This window comes from Martes martes (genome assembly GCF_963455335.1).
Source record: "Martes martes genome assembly, chromosome: 6".
NCBI classification, from domain to species: Eukaryota; Metazoa; Chordata; class Mammalia; order Carnivora; family Mustelidae; genus Martes; species Martes martes.
In genome coordinates this window covers 56,077,358-56,098,407 of record NC_137893.1, presented here as the reverse complement: position 1 = coordinate 56,098,407, position 21,050 = coordinate 56,077,358, and the positions used below count along the sequence as shown (strand labels likewise).

The window sequence follows — 21,050 nt, the reverse complement described above, 5'->3', positions numbered from 1 at the left end:
TAACTACTTGAAATCTAATTTACTATATTGCTAGCATTCGAGAGTAGATATTTGGATATCATTCTTCCCCCAGAGCTCACTAATTGACCCATTCTAAGGGCTCAAAAATTAATAAATTAATTGCATTCCTGGGCATTTACCTCTGAGAAATGGAAACTTACGTTCATATAAAAACCTGTAAGCTATATGCAAAAATTTATAGCAGCTTTATAAGTATAGACCCAAATTAGAAACATCCCAGATGTCCTTCAATGGACAGATGGTCAAAAAAACAAATATCCATATCATTAAATATTGCTCAGCCATAAACAAAACAAACTATTGATACATGCAACAGCTTGAATGAATTGAATATCCTGGGAATTAGGCGGAGAGGGAAAAAAGCCAATCCACAATGTTACATGCTATACGACTCCATTCATATAACATTATTTTTTTTTGAAGATTTATTATTTGTTTATTTGAAAGAGAGTGCATGCATGTGAGATCAGAGAAAGGGGCAGAGGGAGAAGGAGTGAGAATCTCAAGCAGATTCCCTGCTGAGCACAGAGCCCAAAGCAGGACTTGATCTCACGACCCCAAGATCATGACCTGAGCTGAAACCAAGAGTCAGAGCTTAACCAACTGAGTCACCCAGGTGCTCCTCATAACATTATTGAAATGACAAAAAGAGACCAGATTAATGATTGCCAGGTGGTAGGGATTAAACAGGTGGTAAGGGGGTGGGAGGGTGGGCATGGCCATAAAAGGGCCTAGGAAGGATCCTTGTGCTGCTGGAACTGTAGTATACCAAGAGTGTGTCAACGTCGGTATCCTGGTTATGACATTGCACTCTGGTTTTGGAAGATTTCCCACTGGAGAAACCGAGTAAAGAGAACACAGGAACTCTCTTTATTATTTCACAGCATGAGTTGTGAATCTATAATTATCTCAAAATAACATGTTTAATTTTAAAAATTAATAAATGAAAGATCCAAGATTCAAAAATTTCATTGGCATACAATCATATTCATGATTTTTTAATCTTCTCTTCTCAAGTAAAAACAACAATATTTTCAGTGCAAAATATGTCCATATGTGGCCATCCAAATTGCTTTCCTACCATACCTACCTCACATTCCAAAGCATCTCTTCTCAAGTAAAAACAACAATATTTTCAGTGCAAAATATGTCCATATGTGGCCATCCAAATTGCTTTCCTACCATACCTACCTCACATTCCAAAGCAGCTCATGCTTGTTTTGATTGCTTCCTCTGCAATAAAATGTTATTCAACAATTGAGGTTTTGTTCATTAAATACAGTATTATTAACTTCTGTATCCACCAAATACTCCGTTAGCTACTTCTGAGAGCAATTATACAAATAGCTCTATAAATGCATATTATTGATTGAATCTATGAACTTACTAATTTTTATTAACATTGAGTTGGTTTCATTTTTTTAGAATCATATGGAGACAAAAAACTCAATATATGTTTTTTTATACAGCATTTTTTTGAAGACCCCGAAGGAAAGATTGAATTACCACCATCGTTGAAAATTTATTCCTGGAAACGTCCACAGGATTTTTTAATTAATCGGGTAAGAAACATTTTTGCTATCGAACAAAATGCATGTTAACTGTGGGCTATAATATCCTAGTTATGAAAATTCTCATTTTTAAAACAATGTAGGGTAAATTTTCCCCATGGTATTTAGCAAGAAAAAAGAATGACTTTTTGGCATTTAAGAGAGATCAATGTTTATCGGCATAGTTTACTATCACCTGTACTGGCTCCCAAGAGCATATTGAAATTTTGTGTGAAGTCTTGAGTTTTTTTTTCTTTTTTACATGATATCAAAGAAGAGCCTAAAAGCGGGAAGTTATTCCTTAACTTCTGACTGACAGAATTACCCTTTACTGCTGCTTAGCAGGAACTTATGTGGCCTGAAGGTCTGTCTACTCTAGTGTTTATTAGCGTTAATTTTCTAGCCCAGGAGACTGGCACTCGGCTCTCTGTGTTCCAGGTGTTCCTGAAGCATTTCCCAAGGGCCATCTTCATTTCTGGATTTGACGCCCAGTCACTTGAGTCACGTTGACTGGGACATCACCAGAGAAGCCATCCTTTAAAATAGCATTATGTACATGAAAACTTTGGATCCACTGGTCTGCCTTCTTAACAGCCATGTTAGTTTGAACATATTTGCTGTTTCCAAGGGTCTAATTATCACTAACTCCTTTTTTTAGTTTATGACTCTCCTAGAATTTTCATTTAATGCACGGAAAACCAGTAGGCTAAAAGAGTTATTTAGCGTTAATCAAATGGTTGTAAAGGAGCTGATTCTTCCATTGATTATGAAATCCACTGAATCACAGTTTCACACAAAGTGATTTTATTCCTAAAATTTTTAGCCTTTATAAGCACCACTACTATTGCAAGAAAATACAATTTATCCACCATATTTCCAATCGCTGTTACTAGCCGGGAAGTTCAGATAATCCTAATTACAAAGATATTTAGTAAAATAAAAGAATAAGATATATTTCAACAGAATATTTATTGAATGCCTACTTGTAAGATATTTTAAGTAAATCAAATGTCCATGAACCATGCGTTTAAATTACTTATAATGTTAGACAATACTGGTATGAAGAATGTAAGTTCTTTGGTGTTAATATAGTGCACTTAATAATAGTGTATTATTCATAATATTCAGGCTCTGAGCAGTGGAAGTTCAGGGTTTACATTCCATGCAAATAAAGGATTAAGTCCCTAAAGTGAGAGTGTTTCAAATGTGAATAAGTAGAAAAATTTTACACCACCTTTTTCTTTTTAACATACCTTAGTTCTGAGAGGTAACACTTGTATTATAAGTGAATTCATCCGTTGTTGGTGGTAACACTTCTCCCTACATTTATCGTAAATGTTGCTGCCCATCTCAACACCTCTGTTCTGTGCTGACCTCTTCCTCTTGATCTTGTGCATGAACTCCTCTTGAAGTGTGGACCAGAATAGCCACAGCTGAAAGTCTAGCTAGCTAGGATAGTCTTAGAATAATGTTTTTTAAGTTTTAAAGTCTAGATCCACAGTGGTAAATATATTTTACATGGAAACTCATTAACTGTGGGCATACAGAGAGCTCAGACAAAAATTTAGCAAAACAATAACGACCTTCCTACATGAGATTGACTCTATTCTACTCTAAGCCAAATACGAAGTCGGAGGACACGATTAAAGTCAGAGAGAAGCTAAATTATGAACAAACTTAAAAGCCTGGATTTAAGATATCACAATCAACATGGGCTATACAGCTGAGGAGGTTAACAAGCTCTGACCACTGAGGGAATGATCAGTTTTGTATATTTCTATATCTCTATATTTGTATATTTCTGAGGTGTGGATGGTTTAGTTCCTTGAGTAATGATGATATTGAGCAGATGTAAAGTGTCTGAAGATGGATTCTGTCTCAAGTACAGGTGTAGGGAATCCAGACCTCCGTAGAGACGTCTACCTTAATATTTGCTGTCTTTTACACACCATCAGTTTCTATCTTATATTAATTGGCAGGCAGCTATTAAGTCTCACACCTCAAATTTTAGTTATTCAATATTTAATCTATAATCAATTTTAATGTATGTTGTTACTGGGCGAAGAGTGTGGCCATTTTAGAAGCACAATTAGCCAAAACAGAATTTAAAATATACATTTTTGTATAAAATATTTTATGTAATATATATCGAACTTATTACGATCATAAATTATAAACTAAGAGTCAATTCAGGCCTTCAAGGTAGTTTGGGTTAATTTTTCTCAGACATAAAGAAATATTTTATTGAGTTTTCAAGATGCTCATTATATGTGATTGAGAGTAGTTGATGACATTAGTTTCCATGAAAATCTTTTATTAGTCAAAACCATATTTATGTTAATTTGATATGTTAAGTATATAAGCTTGATATGAATTATAACAAATTTTTAAAAACTATTATAAATCATATTTTCCCTTATTATGTTTATTCCTTAGTGATCTAAACATACAAAAGTATCTTTAGATATATACCAATTAAATAATGACCACCATATGATTTTTTTTAAAGATAAGAGGATTTGAAATTTGGCAAGATTTTAAAAAGCTGTCATACCTAGTATGTTTTATCAAAGGGATGAAGATATTTTTCCTGCTAGCATGTGTTAACTAAGCTTCGGGTTTAACTTGAAAGGTTAATTTAAATTTTAAGTCATTTTTTAAACTCTCAGACTGTGTGTGTATGCATGCTGAGATCATCTGCATATATTATATCTTATAACATTTCATTTGTATATGAAAATACTGTGTTTGATAGGCATTACATTATGAAGTGAATGGTACCGATAGCTCTAAAAGGGTTATCTTATGGAGAGCTTTACTTATTTTTTTTTCTTTTAATTCCTCTGGTTGTGAGAAATGAGATCAGGTTTGACTTGTTTATATTGCATGAAACATTTCCTTTATTTTTCCTAAGGAGGAATATCTCTTTTTACATATATTTTTAATTTCAGGCTCCAGTAGTTGTGAGAAATGAAATCCTGTTTGATTTGTTTTCAGCAAATGAACATTTACTCTGCAGTGAGGTATGTAAGGAAGTTTTAACAGAAGCCTGATTTCAGGCTTCATTTTCCAGACCTGCTTAAAACAATTCCCAGACCGTCAATTTCAGTTCTCCCTTGCTCACCTCTAGATTTGGTGTAACTCTGTATTTTATACACCAGACATTCAAAGAGGAAGAGAAGCCTCTTCAGTTAAGTTTAATGAGTAGATGGTGGGAAAATGTTAGCATTAGCTTTGCTGTGCCCCTACTCTCTTGCCCATAAACCCACGGTAGCTGGGATCTCATGATCTGGGCTTTCTCCTCTTAGTGCAAGTGCCTAGCGATGGACATGAAGTTGCTTGGAACTTGCTCTACATAGTGCTCAAGGGCAGGGCGTCCTGATGTTGTTTGACTTGCTAATACAGGGAAAATCTCACCTAAACACCCCCATCTCTCCACCCTGGGTTTTTTCCATCAGAAGCAGACTCTGTTCCACTTCCCTAAGGCAATTATATCAGATTTTTAATATTTAATTTAATTTAATTTAATTTAATATTAAATATTAATAATATTTAAAATTATTTTCTCCCAGAAAAAAATTCTGTGCCAGTCAGAATTAATAGTCATTATTGGAGCGCCTGGGTGGCTCAGTGGGTTAAAGCCTCTGTCTTCAGCTCAGGTCATGATTCCCAGGGTCCTGGGATTGAGCCCCACATCGGGCTCTCTGCTCTGCAGGGAGCCTGCGTCCCCTTCTCTCTCTGCCTGCCTCTCTGCCTACTTGTGATCTCTGTCTGTCAAATAAATAACTAAAATCTTTAAAAAAAAATAGTCATTATTGATTCAAACACTTTGCCTTTCTTATCTTAAATATCTTTTTTTTTAAGATTTTTATTTATTTATTTGATAGAGAGAGATCACAAGTAGGTAGAGAGGTAGGCAGAGAGAGAAAAAAAAGAGAGAGGGAAGCAGGCTCCCTGCTGAGCAGAGAGCCTGATGCAGGACTCAATCCCAGGACCCTGAGATCATGACCTGAGCCAAAGGCAGAGGCTTAACCCACTGAGCCACCCAGGCGCCCATCTTATCTTAAATATCTTTTTTTTTTTAATCTTAAATATCTTGACCAAGATTAAAGTCAAAACATTTCTTTCTTCAACCAGGTTGTACTGAGTAGTATAATGTTATCTCTAAAGTGTTTTATACTTTATATTTTAGCCTAAAATATGCTTATTTTATAACCCAAAGCATGCATAGACTTCAGCTTTTCATTTTTGAGGGAAGTATAAAATATTCTAGCAAAATTCCCAGGTATACATTCAGGAAGATACTTGATTTACTTTCTTTTTCAACTAAACTAAACTTGAAGAAATGTCCTAGATAATGTAAATTAAGGAAAACATGAATCTTATAAGGTTAGTCTCAAGTATTTAATCTTCTTATAAACCAGGCAGTTAAATGCAAGACGATTATTTCAGAAAATCCCATGCTACTAGGGTAATGTCTTTACTTAACAACCACTGTGACCCAGAGATGTTTTTCTATACATTGTTTCTATTCCCTATAAAATGCTGAAAAATAGATAGCATAATCTGCATTTTACAGACAGCATTATATAAATTGCAATTTAAAGATGGTGAAATGACGTTCCCCAGAGCAGAAGGATCTGAAGGAAGATTCAAATCCTGGTCTGTTTCCACTGCGAAGCTCAACTCCCCACTGTGCCTTGTTGCCCATTGAAAACTCTGCAAGTGGGAATTTTGTTCAGAGCCCTTCTCCCCCGCAGATTGGCATATGAAATATGAGACTTAGAAGATATTTAAATGTGTGTGCAATTTTCTTTCTCATATCTCATTCCTTGTCTGGCTGACCCTATTGACATAGAAGAGATAATTTTCTTTGCAAACTTCTCAACGTTTACAGAGGGGTAGCTTAATCGTTTATAAAAAGTTAATCCCAAAATAATATCACTGCTCTCAGGAGCATTCATTCTTTCTCTCTCTCTCTCTCTCTCTCTCTGTGTCACACACACACACACACACACACACACACACACACACAGTTGAAATGAAGGTCAATGTCAAAAGGAGGTCAATGTCAAACCACTAGTAGTTTACTCTGGAAGACAGCTCTTAGCTGAGTGTGTTTAATATTAAGTCTTTTTAGCATGTATTGTGACTATATTTCCTGACAACAAAGGCAAGAGCTATGACTTTAATCTGTAGATCAGAAATCAAAATGTGAAGCACATTACAGGTAGAATTTAATATGAAAAAGTAGATTGGAAATAGATTTTGACTGGTTTCCCACCTAAATTACAGTACCAACAATTGAGGAACAACTGATTAACACGAATGGCTTTTGTCTCTAGCTGATGAGATGGATTATCAGCGAAATCTATGCAGTGTGGAAGATATTCAATGGAGCTACTTTGAACAATTATTTTAAAGGGAATGCAGGGGATCCTCCTCCTCTCATCTGGAAGCCCTGGGAACACATCTATTCTCTGTGCAAGGCTGTGAAAGGTCACATGCCTTTATTCAATAACTATGGGAAGTATATCGTGAAACTTTATTGGATGGTAAGTTAGTTCACATTCACGTGCATTGAAATTCGTCTGTCCTTCATATTGAAATATATTTGTCTTACACGCTATTACCTAGGCTATTACAAGATACAGGACATCAATTGTGCAGACACTGGGAAGATATGCCCTACGTGTGTAATTTGGGGTCAGTAACAAACATCGTTGTTTGTCCTAAGACCCCAATCCCACATGCTTTTTATATTGCAGTTGCTTGGATGATGGAAGGGTGGTCCTCTGCTATCTCTGTCCTATCAGGCAGGTGGCCTGGGTGGACAGGTGGATGCATGGGGCTCTCTTCCTTCCTCCTTTGTCTGTGATTGTGGATGGGGTCTTGAGCAGAGGGAGTGCTTGAGCATGGTCCATTCTTTCTCTCCTGGTATTTGCTGCTCCTGAGGGGCATGGTCCCACCCAGGCTTTGCCCTAAATTTGAGATTTGTACTCAAGTTAACAAATCTTGGCTTGACAAGACGTTTTTGCTTCTGCCTGAAAAGGAGCAAATGGGATAGTAGAAATAGAGAATTAAAAATCCCCTAGTTAATAAGGCAAAGTAGGCTCACACCACATTCAGCAACACTAGGTTATGAAACACCTTTGAGTTTTTGTTGGTGGCTTCTTTCTAAAGGCCCAGACTCACAGGCAGGGCCAGCTACATGTTTTACAGAGTCCCTTGTTAAAATGAAAATTATTAAGAATGTCAATGTGGTGACAGAAGTACTTTAAAAAAAAGAGCATAGGGTCCTTCTAAGCGTGAGGTTCCTTGTGACTGTACAGGTTGTACACCCATGAAGGTGGTCCTAGTCACTAAGGAAGAATGTTCTTGAACATTTGAGGATGTGGAGAAGTATGAAAAGTTAATCATTCCATTCTATATTTCTAAAGAACGTGACTTTACCCGGGGAGCCTGGGCCAATCTTTCCTGGGATGGGGGATGCTGAAAGGCCAATGCTTAGGAATTAATAGGATCATTACAGCAGGAAGGTAAGAGTAAAGAAGGTGGCATTAGCCTCTGATCTCTAAAATAGGATTCTTGGTGTTTTGATGTTTACTGCAAGACAATAGACTTTGAAAGTCAAAACTTTGTGAGGAGAGAAAATGACTTCCTAAATGTCTTTGTCTTCCTTATTTACCAAGCAGGAGGCAAACTTGGTAGACAAGAGTTCAAAGTTTTAATGTGCACCAAGGAGTGAGAGTGAGGCTGTGGTGTTAAGAAGGTGGATGCCCCATGAATATGGGTGAGGGATTACAGAAAGAAGGCAACCACGGAGGTCAAATGTCAGGGGATTTGCCTCCTTCCCCATTTTCCACACATTTGCTTACACTTGAGGTAGGAGCAAGTTCAAAATTATTAAGTATTACAAAGCAGCATCAGTAGAATATTAGACCAAGCCCATTAGTTTCTCTTTCTCTGCTTCCTGACATCCTTCCTTCTTTGCAAATTTCCTTCTGGACAGAGGTCAATGTTTATTAACACTACAGTTCATTTGACAAAGAAACTGTGATTTATTTTTCTTTAATTGTACTGATTCCTCATAAGCCCAAATCCACTTGGATTCAGAATTAAAACAAAAATATTTGCTCCAATTTGAAATTTCATTCTGAACCAATCATTGAAGCAGTCTAGAAAGGGTAGCCCTGGAGAAAGGAAGGTCCTGATGTCCAGTGGCTTCTTCTAGTTTCTCACTGGTCTCTCCTGAGGAATGGCTTGTGGGGCCTGCTGCTAAGCTGTTGAGCACTGAGATAGAACTTGTTCCATATGAATTATTTTTGTAGACAATTTGTTGATCTGAGCTGAAATCAGAGTTGGACACTGACCGATTGAGCCACCCAAGTGCCCCTTTTCTTGTCCTTTTTAAATACCATATTGCTTTAGTTGTCACGAATTTATTGTTTAATTTTTTAGAACAAAATCCACCTAATATTCTTTTGCTTCAATATTTTCTTAAATATATGCTTTTTGAATAAACGTTTTTGTTGGTATTTATCTCTGAACACATTTATAATAAAGTATCCTGTATTTCCTCTATAAAAGGGTTTAGTGTTTATCATCCTGCTCAACTTCTCTCTTGAGCATTTTATTTTCATTCATCTTTCATTCAGCTGGAATGTGCATTCCAGAATTTTATTCATTTAGAATATATATGCTATAAAATTTGGGTCATTTTAAATACTGAGGTCTATTTTCCTTTATATATGATTATTATATGAATGTAATTTGTTTACATATGGAATACTTGGATAATACCGTTTTGTTTTAGAACACAACAGCCAGTGTCTGCATATCCTCTCGGTTTAGTGTTAAAAACACTCACTCTGAGGCCTTTACTCTATACCTTATCTGAAACCCTAATACCTTATCTCACCAGTCCCTGCTTCATTTTTTTCCAGAGCACTTGATTATGGAGTACTCCATATCCCATCCTCTTAGTGAATTCATCAGTGTATGTAAAAATATACAAGAAGCTATAGCCCTCTAGATGCTTTCTTCATTCAGGCATTTTGCTTGAATGTATACCTCTTATATTCATATATTGGTCCAACCTACAGGGTTTTTTTTTTTTTTATTACTAAAGTACAGAAGACACACAAGTTACATTAGTGTCAGGTATATAACATAGCAATTCACTAAGTTTATACCTTAGGCTATGCTCACCACAAGTGTAGCTACCATCTGTCACTTTTCAACTGTCATACTGCCATTGACTATATTCCCCATGCTATATCTTTTATTCCCATGACTTATTCTTTCCATAACTGGAAGCCTGTATTTCCCACTCCCCTTCACCCATTTTGCCCAACCTCCCATACTCTCACTTCCTCCACCCTAGCAACCACCAGTTTGTTCTCTGCATTTATGGGTCTCTTTCTGCTTTTTGCTTGTTATTTTATTCATTTGTTTTGTTTTGTTTTGTTTTTTGCTTCTATGTATAAGTGAAATCATATGGTATTTGTCTTTCTCTGACTGACTTATTTCACTTAGCATGCTACTACCCTCTAGGTCCATCCATGTTGTCACCAAGGGCAAGATCTCATTCTTCTTTATGGCTGAGTAATATTCCATTGTGTGTGTATGTGTGTGTGTGTGTGTATCCCGCATCTTTTTCTATTCATGTATCAGTGGACACCAGGTTGCTTCCATATCTTGGCTATCGTAAATAATGCTGCAATAAACATAGGAGTGCATATATTTTTTCAAATTAGTGCTTTGGTTTTCTTTGTTTTTCTAGTAGTGGAATTCCTGGATCATGTAGCATTTCTATTTTTTGAGGAAACTCCATACTGTTTTCCACAGAGGCTGCACCAATTTACATTCCTACCAACAGTGTACAAGGGTTTCTTTTCCTCTAATATCCTCTTCAACACATGTTATTTCTTGTCTTTTTTATTCTACCCATTCTGCCACCTGTAAGTGATATCTCATTGCAGTTCTGGTTTGCGTTTCCCTGGTGATGAGTGATGTCGAGCATCTTTTCATGTGTCTGTTAACCTGTATGTCTTCTTTGGGAAAATGTCTATTTAGATTTCCGGTCAACTTATTAATTGGGGTATTTGTTTTTTGGTGCTGACTCGTATAAATTCTTTATTTATTTTGGATAATAGCTCCTTACTGTAGATATCATTTGTAACTATCTTCTCCTACTCACTATGTTGCCCTTTTCATGGCTTTGTCTGCTGTGCAAAGCTTTGTATTTTGGTGTAGTCCCAGTAGTTCATTTTTGCTTTTGTTTTCCTTGCCTTAGAAGGCATATCTAGAAAAATGTTTCTACAGCTGATGTCAAAGAAATTACTATGTTTTCTTCTGGGAGTTTTATAAATTCAGGTCTCACATTTAATCCATTTTGAGGTCTTTCTTCCATTTAGAGTTTGTTTTTGTGTACGGTGTAAGAAAGTGGTCCCAAGTCATTCTTTTGCATGTAGCTGTCCAGTTTCCCCAGCACCATTTATTGAAGACACTGTCCTTTCCCCATCATGTATTTTTGCCTCCTCCTTTGTCATAGATTAACTGACCATATAAGTATGGGTATATTTCTGGGCTCTCTGTTCTATTTCATTGATCTACATGTCTACTTTTGTGCCAGTACCATACTGTTTTGACTACGAAGGATTGTGGTATATCTGAAATCTGAGATTGTGATACCTCCAGATTTGTTCTTCTTTCTCAAGATTGCTTGGGGTTACTTGGGGTCGTCTGTGGGCCCATACAAATTTTAATCTTATTTATTCTAGTTCTGTGAAAAGTGTTGTTGGTATTTTGAATTTGCATTGAATCTATAGATTGCTTTGGGCAAGAAGGAAATTTTAACAAAATTATTCTTCTAATCCATGAGCATGGATTATCTTTCCATTTGTTTGCATCATCTTCAATTTCTTTCATCAGTATTTTAAAGTTTTCAGAGTACAGGTCTTTCACCTCCCTCGTTAAGTTTATTCCTAGGTACTTTGTTCTTTTGGGTATAATTGTAAATGGGATTGTTGTCTTAATTTCTCTATCTGCTACTTCATTATTAGTGTATAGAAAGGCACTGATTTTTATATATTAATTTTGTATCTGCAAGTTTACTGAATTCACTTATTCCAATAGTTTTGTAGTGAAGTCTTTAAGATTTTCTGTGTATAGCATCATGTAACCTGCAAATATTACCTTCAGTTCCTTTTGTAAGCGAAATACACAAGCCAGGTCACTCTACTCTCCTGCTAGTTTTTCCCTATGTTGGTCTATTCTTTAAAATTGGAATTGTAGTCCTTGAAAGGATATCAAATACTGATTGCAGTGATAATAAATAGATAGCTGCAATTTTTACAGGGCAAAAAACAAGGACTTTGCTGTCTCAGAGGCTGCATTCATGCGATAGGGAGATGGTACCTTGTTTTCTGGTTGGTAGAAATTTGTTCTCTCAGGGCTAGGGCCAAATATTTTTACTTGTTTCTACCTAATTCCCAGTGGCAGGGCTGAGTCAACATCTGTGTGCATGGCAGTTGTAGTAAAGAATTAGAGTAAATTCTTTCTGACAAGATAAACATTTTTTTTCTTCTTAAAAATCTCTTTCTAGATATACACAATTTAATTTTTGACTTTTTCCTTCTAATTCTAGTTCAGTATTTATATGTCTATTCTTTGTTTTTCACTTCAAATATTTGAGAAACATATTCATAGCAGTAAGTTCTGTTACCTTCTACTGCTTGATTTGGTATAAGGAGATGGACGCATCTCGGTTCTACACTCTTTTCCTTCCCCTGTCACCTCTCCTACACTTTGAGTCTTCCTCCCCTTGCTCTCTTTTTCTTTTTTTCTTTTTTGTCTTCAATTTATTGATGCTTGCTTACCTTTTTGTTATTGGGCACTGGTTTTCCTTCTCTGCTTTATTGCACATGAATCTCCTTCCCCTTTCCTGCTGCCCCTCCAAGCATTTATTGTAATCATTCTTTGAAGCAAACCCTCCTGTCAGAAACTCTCTGCCTGACACTTAAGGTGCAGAGTTTTACACCAGCATATCATTTCCCCCCATAGAAGTATTTCTACTATTTCCAGTTTGGATTCTAAGGACCGGAATCAAAGTTCTTCGACACCCGCCAGACAAATATTTGTTGAGGAGCACAAGGAACAATGTTATAAGACAGAGAAGGTCCTCTCTTCCTCTCCCTGGAAGTGATGGTACACTACTGGGGCCACGTGCAGCTGGGTCATGTTCCTTCTGTTTTCAGCATTCCTCTGGCCCCTTGACAGAAGCAATGAAGTGAGCACTTTCCACTCACAACACGTATTGCTCTCGGCTGCTTTGCTGGGAGTGTCCCAGGGCTTTCATCTGCCTCTCAATAAACAGGGAAAACACACACATTGGGACCAATCATTTTCTCCAGTCGCCATCAATCTATTGATATATAAAACAAAGTATTAGCTTTTGTTTCTGATAGACCCTTACACTTCTGAAGGACAAAATTATTGTCAAATTCAGAGTTTCTTAGACAGTAAGGTGCAGAAAACCAACAGTGCCAACACTACCTCTTTTGCTTCCCGAGCCCCAGCCCCGACCCCCTGAGAGGAGTCTCTGGCCAAATCATGCACTGCAGCATTTGAAACACACTCTCTCCCAGCCAGTGACATTTTTGTTTTTTAAGCTTGAGCAACAGTGTTTTCAAGATATATACCATGACGAATTATTTTTCCATCATTAAATTACATTTTACAAAATAGAAATGTTTTTGTTATTTCATTATTATTAACATTGTAAATGCTTTCAGTAAAACAAGTTCAAACATTATTAAAATGTTCAAAGTAGAGAATGAAAATTCATTATTGTTCTGCCTATGTAGACAATCATAATAAATGACTTATGTGTATCTTCCTAAACATTTTTCTTATAAATATATGTAAGCCTACTACATATAATTTATGGTAGTAGTGGGATGGTATGGTACTTCCTGTTCTGTAATGTAATTTTTCCCTAACTCTAGGCATTATTTATGCTAATATATACACTGATCTACCTTGTACTCCTTTGTTCAAATGTAACAATAACCATACATATTTTGTTAATTTCATCTTGACATTTAGATTATGACCAGTGTTTTACCAATACAATTCTGTAAAATAGCATCTTTGTGTATACATTTTGCCCATTTATATGCCTATTTTTTTCTGGGATTTCTACATGTGGAATTATTTAATTATATACAAACTCTTAATTTTTATAAGTATATCCAAGCTACTCTTACATTTTAATTTCTGTGCAATTTGCATTTGATATAATTGGGATTTAAGTCTGTTATTTTATTACTTGTATACTCTGTTACTTCTGTTATTTATTTATTTTTTTTGTATCTGTTTCCTTTTTTCTGTGTGTTTCTTGAACATTCTTTGGGATTCCATTTTGAGTTATTTCTGGTGTTTAGTATGTCTCTATGTATTACTTTTTTGTCTAGTAGTTGCTCTAGGGATTAAAATATACATGCTTAGCTTTTCACAGTCTAGTAATAGCAGCATTTTGCCACTTATATTGGAACATAAATACTTAACCACCATTTGGGCCCCTTTATCCCCCTCCCTTTATAGCATAGCTGTCTAGATATTTTCTTTATACATAATCAGAACCTGCTCATAAGTATTGTTTTTAAATGTCAAATATAATTTTTAAAGCTCAAGAAGCAAAGAATACTTTATAACCATTTTGTATTATTGTATAGCCATACATAGCTTATACTTTATTTATAGCTATACATATGTTTATATTTTTCTTTGCTCTTTATTCATTACTGATGTCCTAAGATTTCTTCCATTTCCTTTTTTTTTTTTTTTTTTTAAAGAATTTCCTTTTACCATTCTTTTTTGGGGCCAGTCTTCTGGTGATAAATTATCTTAACCTTTTCTGGTCTGGAAAAAAAAAATTTTTTTTTTTAAAGATTTTATTTCTTTATTTGACAGACAGAGATCACAAGTAGGCAGAGAAGCAGGCAGAGAGAGAGGAGGAAGCAGGCTCCCTGCTGAGCAGAGAGCCTGATGCGGGGCTCGATCCCAGGACTCTGGGATCATGACCGGAGCCGAAGACAGAGGCTTAACTCAGTGGCCTGAGCCACCCAGGCGCCCCTGGAAAAAAAACTTTTTTAAAGGTTCATTTATTTATTTCAGTGAAAGAGAGTGCAGAGAGTGGGCCAGAGGAAAAAGGAGAGTGAGGCTCAAGCCGACTTCACACTGAACACAGAGCATGACTTGGGGCTCAATCTCACAACCCTGAGATCAAGACCTGAGCTGACACTAAGAGTCAGACACTTAACTGAATGGGCCACCCAGGTGCCCCTTGTCTGAAAATGTTTTATTTCACCCTTATTCCTATAGGTATTTTCACTCAATACAACGTTGTGAGTTGGCAGGCTTTTTTTTCCCTCAACATTGACAACTAGTTGGCTATTTTCTTCTGGCTTCTGTGGTTTCTGAGGAACAACCGGGTGTTCTTTTCTCACTAGCCATTTTAAGGCTTTTTTCTTTGTCTCGAATTTTCAGAAGTTTGAATTTGATGTGTCTGGTCATAGATTTCTTTGGAATTATCCCCTTTGGGATATTCTGAGTTACCTGAAATTGTTGAGTCGTGTCTTATGACAAATTTGGAAAGTTTTCAGCCATTATTCATTTAAATGTTTTTCAGCCCCACATACTTTTTCCTCATTTCTGGGGACTCCGATGACACACTAGTTATATCTTTTTCTCTTGTCTCACAGATCTTTGAGGTTCATGTCATTTAAAAAAATCTACTTTCCCTTGTTGTTCATAATTTCTATTGAACTAACTTCTAGTTCACTAATTTCTTTGCTATTTGCATCTGGTTATTGACCTTTCCCTATGTTTTGTTTAAGTTCAATATTTCTGGTTGTTTCCTCTTTCACATTTTTTTACTTCTTTGCTGAGATGTTCTATTTGTATTTGTTTCAAGAGTATTCATAATTGCTTCCTGGAGCATTTTTATGACATTGGCTTTAAATTTCTTAACTAAAAATTCCAAATTCCCTGTCCTTTTGGCATTGTGGTCTGTTGACTGTGTTTTCTCATTGAAATTTAGATTTTCCTGGTTTTTGCATGATGAGTAATTTTGGATAGTTTCCTGGACATTTTTAGTGTTCTATTTTATGACTGTTTTCTAATTAAATTTTTTATTTAGCACGTGCTCAACCTGTTTAGATTCAGAGTACACATCCTGGCTCACTTCCCTGGGCTGTGTTTCAAATGTTACTTTAGTTTATAAAGGCTATGCAATGTTACTTGGCTCTGCCACTCTTGTTTGTTATCCAGATGATAAGACTCCATCCCACAGTATCCTGAGCACCACCAGAGGAGGGAGAAGTGTACTGCCTCATTCCTGCATGGGCAGAGTGGGGAAATAAGAGTTCTTCCAACAGGCTCTACTAACGCAGAAAGCACTTCCTCCTTACTGCAGAAGGAAGACGGAAGTCCTAATTCTGCCCCCTGACTCCATGGGGGAGAGAGACCACCTTGTTTACTTCAGGACAGGCAAGGAAGTCAGAGTTCCACCTTCAGGCGCTGTATGGGTGGGGCACCACCTGTTACCCTCGTGAAGGTGGGGAAGTGCAGTCCCAGCTCTAATTATGCTCATTCAAGTTACTTGCTCAAATCTCTGTCCCTGATCTTTTGGAATTGTGATTGATGTGGTTAATTAAAATGCATTTTTTATTATCCCTTTAGCATAGTCATAGGAGGAAGAGGATATAAATTTATGTAGGTATTTAGTTATCTTGACCTAGGAAGATATTAAGATTCCAATATGACTGCATTCTAAAATAACTTTTTGTAATTTATATTTATACTAATAAAGGAGGCATCCTTCTTCATAAGCATGTAAAGTAATTAGATATTTTGATAGTCATTTAAAATTATGTGGTACTAACACAGTAATCTCAGTAAAAACTGCCCAATATTCATCTTTTACATGCAGTTAAAAAAAAAGTTGTAAAAATGTTTCAGTGTTCTATGAGAAGGACTCAAATAAGTAAACTCAATGTTCTATGATGGCATCTTATATATATTTACATTATATGCTTTTATATATTATATATTTATATGTAATATATTCTTAATTTTTTTTAAGAGTTTATTTATTTATTTGACGGACAGAGATCACAAGTAGGCAGAGAGGCAGGCAGAGGGAAAGGGAGAAGCAGGCTCCCTGCTGAGCAGAGAGCCCGATGCAGGGCTCCATCCCAGGTCCCTGAGACCATGACCTGAGCTGAAAGCATAGGCTTTAACCCACTGAGCCACCCAGGCGCCCCATGTAATATATTTTTTAAAGTATTTATTTGAGAGAGAGAGTGAGCATAAGTGAGGGGGTGGGGCAGAGGGAGAGAGACAAGCAGACTCCCTGCTGAGCCCCACCAGCTGGGTTCCCAGAACCCTTAGATCATGACCTGAGCTGAAGGCAAACCCTTAACAACTGGACCACCCAGGTGCCCCTATATATATAATATTTAATTTCTTCATAAACTTTAAGGAAGCAACCCAACCAATGCATTAATATCAAGGAATCAAAAAAATTCCTAAGAAAATTGTGACATCTAGTTAAATTATGTTTTAGATATATAATACTGAATGCATTTCCCAGTTATTTTTCATAATAGCTGTTTTGAGATGCAATCACATACCATGTAATACATCTATTTAGACTACAGCTCAATGGTATTTAGCAATCAAAGCATTCTCAATTGAGATATGTTATTGATTAGCTGGAAGCAGATGACATTTGTTGAACTGGTTTAAGTTAAGTTCCTATGTTGGCTTAAAACTTTTCCTTCATAGGGATTCAGTTGGTTCCTTCAAAATTTTTTTTGAAAATTAAAGTGTAGAAAGGGAACTGCTATTATTAGTTTTTTATTGTGGTAAAATATACATGATGTAATATTTAGCATTTAACTGTACAATTTGAATATACAATTCAGAGGCATTATATATTTTGCAAGGTTGTACAACCATCAAGACTATCTCCTTCTACAACTTTTTCATCATCCCAAACAGAAACTCTATACCTATTAAACAGTAATTTTTCATCCTCCTCTTTACCCAGTCCCTGGTAACCTCTATCATGCCTTTTGTCTGCAAATTTGCTTTTTTCCAGGTATGTCATATAAGTAGAAGTATACAATATCTGTCCTTTGTGTCTGACTTATCTCACTGGGTATTCTTTTGGGTCATATCATATGAAATTAGAAGAGAGAGTGGCTAAAATCCAGTGTTTAATCCTGTCTTGCCCTACCTCAACTCTTAGGGAAGAAAGAAAGACATGCAACCACTAAGGCAGGCAATATGAGTTCAGACTTACATGTGCCATGCAAAGAGACCATGTTTCACCCTATTGCTCCTATCTACTTGTGAAAAGTGGACTGTTCTTTGAATCTTCAGTTGAGATGTTAACTTCTTGTGAAGACTTCCACAATCTATATTTGTCACACCTTCTTTTCTGGTCCTAGAACACTTTGAACTATTATGTTTGATATTGTTTGCGTATATGTCTTCCCTCACTAGACTCGAAGCAATGCAATGGTTTAGGCCAGATGTTTTCCAGATTTTTATGTTCACAGTGGTCACACCACTGCTGAAAATATTTCTTGGGCAAAAGAATAAATCCATGATGAAATTTCACATGTAAAACCAAAATCTAAAAAAAATATATAGTTTTTTGACTTCATAATCACTAATGTTATCATTTGTCTTAAACTTTTAATTGTGAAGTCATATGTATACAGGAAAATATATCGTGATTTTATTAAAGAAAGTATTAATCAACTTCATGTTAAGAATTAGATCTTTAATTAGGAGCAGAAGCAATCTGGTAATTAGAAGTTTAATATCAACTGACTCTAGTAGGATAATCAATAATTACTTATATTTGGGTGATTTGTGTTATGACTATATTGAGTTATTTAATTATGGCCAAACTTATCTATGGCTGTATAATGTTTTGGTTCTGCTATTGGAAACTCTTTAATTTACTGCATTATGTAGGATAGGGTACCCAAGAATATGTTTATGAGACTTCAGAAAGGGGCGCCTGAGTGGCTTAGTCATTAAGCATCTGCCTTTGTTTGGCTCAGGTCATGATCCCAGGGTCTAGGATCAAGCCCCACTTTGGGCTCCCTTCTCGGGAAGCGTGCTTCTCCCTGTCCCACTCCTCCCTGCTTGTGTTCCCTCTCTTTCTCTCTCTCTCTCTGTCAAATAAATAAATAAAATAATTTTAAAAAAAGACCTCAGAAATTGTGACATATTTGACATGATGATATCAACATATCTGTTGATATAGAGAGGGATGTGCTGACATTACATAAAATAATCAACTCAAATTCCCAGCCATGGTAGTATTGAAGACCAACCAGTATGCTAGGCTTTAGAAGTAAGAAGCTAAGGTAAAATTAAAAAACACTGAAAAGTCACATCAGTGTTGTACAATAATGGATGAGAGAAAATAATGTTAGTCACTGATGCATTCCTTTTTTTCTCCTGTTTAGGGTTGCTGGAGAAAGATAACTATTGATGACTTTCTGCCTTTTGATGAAGACAACAATCTGTTGCTTCCAGCCACAACCTGTGAATTTGAACTCTGGCCAATGCTTCTGTGTAAAGCTATCATTAAGCTGGCAAATGTTGAGTATGTAGAAGGAAGAATAATCACTCACTCATATAGAAACAAAAAGACAACAGACAGCTATACATCTATATCACATAGCTTTATTTTTTTTAAATCAATGTAAAGGAGTTTTCTTTCAAAACAATATAAATGTTCTAATATAAAAATGAATATGCCAAAATCACTAATTGGAAATATTGGGTTAGCCAGCAATAAGATAGCATTCTCCCAAGAAAAAATATTCAAAAATTATTCTATATCCAATGCTTTCTTGCAAATGGCGAGTGATCATGAGAAATAATATTTTGGCTTAGTGTGAGAAAAAAGTTGGCTTGTAGGGGGATATATTGGTTCATCTAAATACAAAATAATATATCCTGGGTCCAGTTCAAATGTTAGGTTCTGTATGTGCAGCAATAATTTACTAATCTTGAACACCTGAACTCTTCTGAGGGATGTCAGTATGTTCCTCGTGTTTTTGGTAGCATTGGTCCCTTTTAATACATTCGTGATGAAAAGTACTCATATTTGCTTCAGTACTCTTGTGAAATCTGCTTGCATCTTCCATTCCTGCGTGTCTTGTGCGTTAACGTGTATGAGACACGTCTGCCGCATTCATTCTCTTGGCTTCCACCTACAGACACCCTAGTCCAATCCATCCCCACCCTAGCCATGCAAACATAGTTTAGATGCTTGTGTTGCAAAGGCATGGCAACTTTGTATCATTGCTCAGTGGGAGAATTCTCACATACATGGCACTGGCTTGAATTTGATACCCTTCACCCTCCTACAGGGTGTGAGAGCATCTCATTCTCAATGGAACACCCACATGCTCTAACAGAGACCACTTCAGCCCTTTGCTCAAATCTCAGACTCCTCCCCTTCAGGAAACATAACCTTGTCTGTCATCAGACCTCTGCTCTGCTTTTTGTGGATTTTGTTTTGGCTCCCCTTACTTTCTCTTTCCCGTGGCTACAAAACAAAACCAGCCACTCCTACTGCCATCCTTGTCATCTCTTTTTTCTCTCACCAACCCTTGATTTTCTGTTTGGAATTTGTTTCACCCAGCTCACAACTCTTAATTTCAATGATTTTTTTTTTTAAAGAACTCAGCCCAGATCTTTTTAGGTAGCTGAATAGTACTAAGTATTCATACTGGTGACAGCTATGTTTGTTTGTTTTGAAAGAAAATAATGTTCCTCACGTCCCTAATTCCCTAACTTGAATTTCTGAGAATTAGAGCTGAATTAATATCAGTGAAGTGTTAAAACTGTGACCTGGAAAATTGAAGTGGCAATTTGTCTTTCTTAAAGCTACAGTTCCATAGGATTTTATAGCAACCTAAGAAATAGGATTATTGTTATTTTTAAAAATAGATAAATCCAGCATGAAAATAAAGGACCAGACTAGATTTAAGACATTTCTGAGGCATTCTAGTGGATACCTGAACTGTGTGGTACAATTTATATTTGTCTATACATTTTTCCCTCAGGTTTAATAGTATATAGCAATTATTTTCAAATGAGTTTTATCTTTCTACATTAAAAATTAATGTTCAGTAATTATGTCAGTATCATTGTGGGCTGTGCAAAAGACAGAACATTATTTTTATGAGGTTTGCCAGTTGTTTCCTAAGTAGGATTATCCACGGAGGAGTTTAGACTAGACTGTGAACTACCCCAAGAGACTTTTGTTATCTGTGACATATGTAGACACATCAAAATTCATAATCTATGGGGCACCTGGGTGGCTCAGTGGGTTAAGCCTCTGCCTTCGGCTCAGGTCATGATCCCGGAGTCCTG

The 21,050-nt window shown here is 36.2% G+C and overlaps 1 protein-coding gene across 1 annotated transcript in view; it reads left to right on the top strand.

Annotated features, from left to right (window-relative positions):
• ADGB (androglobin) overlaps window positions 1–21,050 on the top strand; it is a 189,622-nt gene that overhangs the window by 43,975 nt on the left and 124,597 nt on the right. Inside the window, exons 5-8 of the mRNA XM_080806887.1 lie at window positions 1,491–1,583; window positions 4,523–4,594; window positions 6,917–7,126; window positions 19,130–19,269. Of these exons, the coding sequence (XP_080663013.1) occupies window positions 1,491–1,583; window positions 4,523–4,594; window positions 6,917–7,126; window positions 19,130–19,269 (515 nt within the window). The remainder of the gene's footprint in view (window positions 1–1,490; window positions 1,584–4,522; window positions 4,595–6,916; window positions 7,127–19,129; window positions 19,270–21,050) is intronic.